At 63.3% G+C, this 7,657-nt stretch overlaps 1 protein-coding gene across 1 annotated transcript in view; it reads right to left on the bottom strand.

Annotated features, from left to right (window-relative positions):
* Positions 1-6,979, bottom strand: part of ZBTB32 (zinc finger and BTB domain containing 32) — a 23,543-nt gene extending 16,564 nt beyond the window's left edge. Inside the window, exons 1-2 of the mRNA XM_034756940.1 lie at positions 6,901-6,979; positions 1,360-2,633 (exon numbers count right to left, since the gene is read on the bottom strand). Of these exons, the coding sequence (XP_034612831.1) occupies positions 1,360-2,561 (1,202 nt within the window). The 5' untranslated portion in view covers positions 2,562-2,633; positions 6,901-6,979. The remainder of the gene's footprint in view (positions 1-1,359; positions 2,634-6,900) is intronic.
* Between the last annotated feature and the right edge of the window lie 678 nt (positions 6,980-7,657).

Genomic DNA, 7,657 nt, shown 5'->3' with positions numbered 1-7,657 from the left:
GCTCCACCCCTACACCCCATATCCCCCCTGCTCCCCAATCCACCCCTACACCCCATATCTCCCACTGCTCCCCACCCAGATCCACCCCTACACCCCATAGCCCCCTGCCCCAATCCACCACTAGACCCCATGTCCCCCCTGCTCCCTAAACCAACCCTACACCCCATGTCCCCCTGCTACTCCCAGATCCACCCCTACAGTAGCCCCCCTGCCCTCCCGATCCAACCCTATACCCCATAGCTCCCTGGCCCCACCCAGATCCACCCCTACACCCCATATCCCCTCTGATCCTCCCAGATCCACCCCTACTCCCCTTAGCCCCCTGCCCTGATCCACCCCTAAATCTCATATCCCCACTGCCCCTACCTAGATCCACCCATACACCCCATGTCCCCCCCCTTCCCCCAATCCACCCCTACAGCCCCGTGATACCCCTTCACTTCCCCACCCTCCGAATTAAGGTAATTTGGCTTAGAGGAAAATGTGAACGGCTCTGGGGTGGTGGGGGGGGAAGAATGTGTCATCTAGGAACAACTCGGCCCTTTGAAGTCGGGTGTGTGGGTGTGGGGCCGGCTGGGGGAAACCCCACGGGCGAGTCACCCAGCCACCCCCTCCCATGGGACCTGTTTCATCTCGGGCTCCGCCAATCTCTGGGGCAGGAACCTGCTGGGCTCAGGGTCTGTGCGTCACTGGGGGAACGGGGGACCCTGAGCCATGACCGGCATAACTGCAAACCAGAGAGATCGGGGGATTTCCCCCCACAGCGCCAGGCCAGGGCTGAGGTACTCGGGAGCTCCCCCCATGGACAATGCTTTCCCTCCCATCAGCGCCCCCGGGCTGCAGTGCCCCTACCCCAGGGTTAATCCAGCTGGCCTGGCACCAGGGATGAGCGGCCTCTGGCCACAGGTGCGAAAAGTCAGCGGTGCTTGGCAAGGCGCATGTGCGGCTGGTCCCTGCCTGTCCCCAGTGCCCTGCTCAGAGCTGCAACAGCACCTGCCATGCCTGCTTTCACAGGGAGGGTGCCCCAAGGAGACCAGGCAGGAAATGAGTGACGCGGCCAGTTCCCACAGAATAGGGCCCGCGGCCGAGAGCCAGGGGGAGGGAGGGCAGCAGCCTCATGGCCTGAATCATCCCCCCGGGCTCCCAGCTCCCCCTGCTCTAACCCACTAGACCTCACTTACCGCCCAGGGACAGGGATAGAACCCAGGAGTCCTGGCTCCCAGCTCCCCCTGCTCTAATCCACTAGACCCCACTCCCCTCCCAGGGCCAGCCAGGGATAGAACCCAGGAGTCCTGCTCCCAGCCTCCCCCAACCCACTCCCATCACCTATGGCTTCTCTCCCACCCCCACCCCGCTCACCTCTGGTCTTCCAGTTGCTTCTCTCTGCCCGTGATCCCACTGGGGGTGCCCGGCTTCCCCATCTCCAGCCCGCAGGGGAAGGGTCGGACGTAGCCATGGAAACCCACCGATGCGGAGAGGGCCATGTGCCCAGGCCCCAGGTTGCCCAAAGGCGAAGGCAGCGACTGCAGCTGGTAGCTGAGCAATGGCGGGCAGGGCTGGTAGCCAGCAACCACCCCCTCTGGCCCCCAGAGCGCCTCTGGCGGCCAGGGATGGGCGCGGTGCTCCTGAGGCAGTGGCCGGGCCGTAGCTGTGATGACGCTTTCCCGTGGCTTGAGGGAGGACTGTTCAACCAGGACCCAACTGGGTGCCAAGCTGCCATCTTGGATTTGGCTCCCCTTACTGTCTGGCCTACCCAGGGCCAGGCAGGGCCCATCAGCTAATAAAACTAGGTCGTGGTTGCCTGGCGACTTCATCTGGGACATCCCATCCGCTGTCTCCTTCTTCGCGTCTTGGGCGCCAACCCCGTCATGGCTGCCAGCCCTGTCACCAATGACAACTCCATCATGGTCACCAGCACCATCGCCAATGGCAACCCTGTCATGGCCACCAGCCCAATCACCAATGCCAACTCTATCATAGCCGCCAGTCCTGTTGCCAATGCCCACTTCGTCAGGGCCATCAGCCCTGTCGCCAATGTCAACCCCGTCATGGCCACCAGTCCTGTGGCCAACTCCACCATGGCCACCAGTCTTGTTGCCAATGGCAAGCCCATCATGGCCACCAGTCCTGTCCCCAACGCCAACTGAATCATGGCCGCCAGTCCTGTCGCCAATGCCAGTCCCATCGGGGTCTCTAGTCCCCAGCGCCCTAAGGCACACCTGCTCCAGCTCCTCCATCTCCAGGTCCCGGGCAGTGGCCAAGAGGCTGGCGAGCTCCTCAGGAGCCACCTCAAGGCTGCCGGTGTAGGCAAAGTCCAGGACGTGCTTGAAGGTGGCAGGCGCAAGGAAGTCCAGGCTGCAGAGCTTGCTGGGGCCCTGTGGCAGGAGGAGCCGGGCCAGGGTGCGGCTGGCGCAGGCCAGCACCAAGCTGTGGGCCGGGAAGTCCCGCTGGCCCACACGCACCAACACGTCGCACAGGGTCCGCGCATGCCTCAGCTCACTGGCCCGGTGCAGCAGCAGGTCCGGGTGTGAGGGGCTGTGCAGCCTGACCCGCCGCGCCATCTCCCTGCCACGGGGCTCAGGGGCGCTGCCGGTCAGGGGTCAGCTCCTCCATTAGCCGCAGGGCTCTTCCTCCTGGGGACAAGGGGAGAGGGAGATTGTCAGTGGAGACGGGCTGCACAAGATGGCCGCCAGGCTCTCAGACCCAATGCACAGGGATGGTAGGAGTATGCGTGGAGAGGGGGGCTGCACAAGATGGCCGCTGGGCTCTCAGACCCAAGGCTCAGGGACAGCGGGAGCGTGTGGGCAGTAGGGGGACTGTAGAAAATGGCCGCCAGGGTCACAGACCCAACGCTCAGGGATGGCGGGACTGTGCATGGGGAGGGGGGCTGCAAAAGATGGCCGCCAGGCTCTCAGACCCAATGCTCAGGGATGGTGGGAGTGTGTGTGGGCTCTCAGACCCAATGCTCAGGGATGGTGGGAGTGTGTGTGGGGCGGAGGGGTGGGACTGCACATGATGGCCGCCGAGGTCACAGACCCAATGCTCAGGGATGGCGGGAACATGCCCGTTGAGAGGAATTTGGACCCCCACCCCCTCCCATTTCACTTTAGTTACACAGACATTTGGGGGCTACAGTTGTCCCTCATTCCCCTCCCCTCTTGCCACCTCTGGGCAGGACTGTGCCTGGAGTGAGGGGCTGGCAGGAGGGGTGCATGGAGGGGAACGGTTGTGGGGGAGGGCAGAGGGTTGCTGGGGGTTGTGTGGAAGAGGTGGCGGCCTTGCAGGAGTAGGGGGCATTGGTGTATAGATGAGGGGACTAGCAGGAATGGGGGTTTGGGAAGAGTGTGTTGGGAGAGGAGATGGCGGGAGCGGAGGGTAGAGGGGCAGATGGAACGGGGAGGTTGGCAGGAGCAGGGTCTCAGTGCAGGGTGGGGGTGGGCCTGGGCCAGCTAGGGGGATCGGCAGGGCCGTGAGCCATTCCCAAGGGGGGCAGGTCCTGGGCCAGCTTGGGAGGGGGACGTGAGCCTGTCCCACGTGGGGCAGGGCCTGGGCCGGCTGAGGGGGCCGTGAGCCCATCTCGCAGGGGGCAGTGCCTGGGACGGCTGAGGGGGTCATGAGCCTAGCTCATGGGGGGCAGGGCCTAGGCCGTCGGGGGGGGGGGGCGTGAGCCCACCCAGCGGGGGGGCAGGGCCTAGGCCAGCTGGGGGTCTGTGAGCCCATCTCATGGGGGAGCAGGGCTTGGGCCGGCTGGAGGGGCAGGGCCTGGACTGGCTGGGGGGGGCCGTGAGCCCGGGCCACAGGGGGCAGGGCCTCCGCAGCGCAGCGCTGTGGGGTTTGGGGTTTTCGCTTTGTTGTCTGCGAGGCAGGAAGTTGGAGGGGGGATGGGGGGGGGTGAGCGCCCAGGTCTCTCAAGTGCATGAGAAAGTGTCTGTCCCCCCACCCCTCCAACCCCTGGCTCTGCTCCCACAACAAAGGCAGCGACGCCAGCGCGGGTTCGGTACATGAAAGAGGCGGCCCCGCCAGAGAGCGCTGGGGGGAGCGGGGTGCTCCGGATTGGGGGTTGACTGGGAGCCAGCGCAGGGATCTCCTCCCTCCAGTGCATCCTAAGCCCCCTCCCCAGTACCTCCCCCCCAGGAGAGCTCCCCTCAAACTCCTGTGTGCAGAGGAGAGCGCTCAGTGCAGCATTGCACATACGGAGCAAGCACCGGGCCCCGCTCCCCTCCTAGTGCCAGGGAGAGAACCCAGGAGTCCTGGCTCCCAGCCCACCCCACCCCCCACCCCCTCCGCACTCTAACCACTAGACCCCACTCCCCTCCCAGGGCTAGGGAGAGAACCCAGGAGTCTGGGCCCCTGCACAGACACTTTTTAAAAGATGCACTGAGCTACTCTTCTCCTCCCACAGTCCCCGTGAATTTGATCCAAGGTTTCCAGGTGCCCAGATGTTTTAATGAGACCCCTGATTTTTTGGGGGGGAGAGGGGAGCTTGGCGCTTCCTGGACACAGAGCCTCTTTGGGGTGTCAGGCATCGGCACCCCAAAAGCACTAGCCCCTTTTCAGAAGCAGTGGCCAAAGGTGCCCCCCAGATAGGGCAGGGGACAGGGTAGAAGGGAGTGAGATGGGGCCGTTCCAGGGCAAAGCTGTAATGGGCGCTGCACTTTATAGGGACACTGGTGGCCAGCTCCACCCGCACCCTATGCCTGGGTTTGTGGGGGCACCTCCTTCCCCTCTGCTGTTCTCGCAGGGACACTCTACAGAGGCCGAGGGATCTGGCCAAGTTCGGATGGACTCTTCCAGTCCCATCAAACTGCTTCTAACTCACTGCAGCAGGGTGGCCCTCCTTGGCCGGCTGAAAACCCAGAGGCCTCCACTGAGATCAGGGCCCCCCACCCCTCCCGATTGTGCCAGGTGCTGCACAGACCCCGACCAAGATCAAGCCCCCCCCCCCCTCCAATTGTGCCGGGTGCTGCCCAGACCCCAACCGAGATCAGGGCCCTGCTATGCCAGGCGCTGCAAAGACCCTGACCAAGATCAGGGCCCCATTTTGCCAGGTGCTGCACAGATCCCAACCAAGATCAGGGCCTCCCCCTCTCCCCCGCCAATTGTGCCAGGCGCTGCACAGACCCCGACCGAGATCAGGGCCCCCCCATTGTGCCAGGCACTGCAGATATATAGCAAGCGATTCCCGCCACTGAAGAGCTTACAATTCAGATCGACAACGTAGACAGAAAAGAGGGTTATGCACTCCATGAGGAAACTGAGGCTCCGACGGCCTGGGTGACATCCCAAAGGTCCCACAGGAACTCTGTGGCAAAGCTGGGAATCGGGCCCAGGTGGGGTGAGTCCCAAACTCACGTTCTGGTTATTATTAATTAAAAAAATAAAACAATCCCCCAAAGAACCAAAGCCCCTCTTCCCCCCCAACTCAGACACTTGCAAAACCATTGGGAGCAAAACATGCGTGTCCCATCCTCTGCAGAGACTGCCAGGCGAAAACAGGGCAGGGCTGGGGCACCCAGGCCTATTTCCAGTGTCGAAGCAACAAGGACCCCCCCAAATACCAGCTCCAGTCACCACCAGAAAGTGCCAGGGAAAGAGGGTAGCGCCCCTCATTCCCCCCAGACTCTCCCATGTTCCAGGGCACCGTCAGGAGGGCCAGTCTCCTGGCCACGTGGCCTCTGCACGGCATCTGTCAGCAGTTGTGGCAGCTGACAGCTCGCTAAATTCCTGATTGTTTGGCCTGTCCTGTGCCTGGCACAATGGGGCCCAGGGCTGGGGCTGGGGCTCCCGGGTGAGGGGCTGGGGGACCGGAGAATCCTCCCCATAATGACACTGCAGCTGGGAGAGGGACACTGAACTTGACAATGGCTATTTATCTATTTAACAAAGCTCCCTGGGATGGGGGGTAACCCCAGCGCGGCCCCATGGGAGGGGACAGGAATCGGGGTGCATTTTAAAGTGAGCCTGGTGGCCACGGCCCAGCCAGGCCAGGAGTCAGTGACTGGCAGGCTCAGGGCTAGCGGGGGAGGGCGCCGGCGCAGGGCACACGCCGATGGAGGGCTGAGATCGGGACCCGCGGCTGGCACCTGAGTGATGCGGGGGGCAGGGACCTCAGCGAGTTAAGTACTCCAGTTAGGTTAATTCCACAGGGGGCCTTGCCCCGATTTCCTCTCCCTGCTGGCAGGACACCCTATGGATTTGCTGATGGCCGGAAGCCAGGGGACACAGGGCAACTGGGCTAGGGGATGGGGAAGGTGATGGGGGGTAGAGACCATCCGCAGGGACCTAGATGCTGTGAAAACATAAGGGGCTGGCTCAGGGGGGCAGGGAATAGAGCAGGGGCCTGTCCCCTCTAGGGGGTACTGGCCCCGATTCAGCCGCGGGGTGGGGGACTGTCTAGCTTAGGGGGTGCGGAATGGGTCATGGGGCCTTTCCCCTCTAGGGGGCTCTGGCCCTGATCCGGCCCAGTGCAGACCGGGGATGCAAACCCCTCCATCGGTGGCACAACCCACAAGCAGCTGCAGACTTGGGAGAAATGAGTTGCCTTGTTCTCAGTTCCGTCAGCAGCTGGGACTGAGCGGGGACCAGCCAGGGGGTCTCCCTGGGGCACGGCGGCAGGGGGCCAGCAGCTCGCACTGTTGCTGTCCCTGGTGCCCTGGTTCCCCCTCCCCCCCGGGGCCCAGAGGGGCTGCCCCCGTTGGAAAGGGTTACGCACGCCGCGGTGGGGAGGGCGGCGAGCGTGGGACATCCTGTGCCGTGACACGAGGAAACAGACGTGCACAGAACCTAGAGAGGAGGGAAGAGAAAATGCAAGGTGCGGTGGAAACGGGCAGCCGCCTCCCTGAGGGATTGTCCCCAGGATCCTCCCCCGCCCCCTCCCAGAGCTAAGACCCTGCCACTCACCCCGCCCGGGGGCACCAAGCCAGCCCCATCCATCCTTCACCCGCAGCAGACGTCTCTTCCACTGACAGTCCCTGTCAATCAGGTGTCAAGGTCTTGGGTCCCGTCGATGGGCCAGGGGACCCACCCACGCCCTGCCATTGGCTGGGAGAGGTGTTTGGTGAGCTTACATTGGACAAGGGGAGCTGTCAGCGAGGACCAATCTGGCACCACCCAGAGGGATTTGACTTTTCGGAGAAAAAAATGATGTTTTCTTTGAAGGGGAACTTGATTTTTTTGGCGCTAAGATGCAGCCAGCTCTGGGGCGGGGCAGCTGGGGAACAACCACACATAACACCGCATGGGGACAGCTCGCCTGGTGCTGGGATTCAGCCATCTCTGGGGTAGGGCAGCTGGGGAACGGACTGGTTGGGGGAGGGGGGGCTGAATGTGACTCTGACACACACACCCCAGTGACTGGGAGGGGCAGACAGTACCATACTGTCATGAGAATTCAGGGTCCAGTTTCTCCTGAGCCTTCCCCAGCTTCAACAGGGCCCCATGGCAGTGGGGGTGGGGGCGGGCTGCATTGTTCCATTGCTGCCCCCCCAGGGGTGCCAGGCTGAGCCAATGCCCAACAGCTTCACGCCCCACACATTGCAGCCAGTATTGGGGGGGATCTGCTGTATGGGGAGGCTGCCCCCAAAACACATTGTGCCCTGACCCCCCGCCCCGCCCTCCCTACCCATCCACACCCTCACCTCACATAGGCACCCTAACC

Source organism: Trachemys scripta, chromosome 24 (genome assembly GCF_013100865.1).
Source record: "Trachemys scripta elegans isolate TJP31775 chromosome 24, CAS_Tse_1.0, whole genome shotgun sequence".
Lineage (NCBI taxonomy): Eukaryota > Metazoa > Chordata > Testudines > Emydidae > Trachemys > Trachemys scripta.
This window is presented reverse-complemented; position numbering and strand designations above follow the sequence as displayed.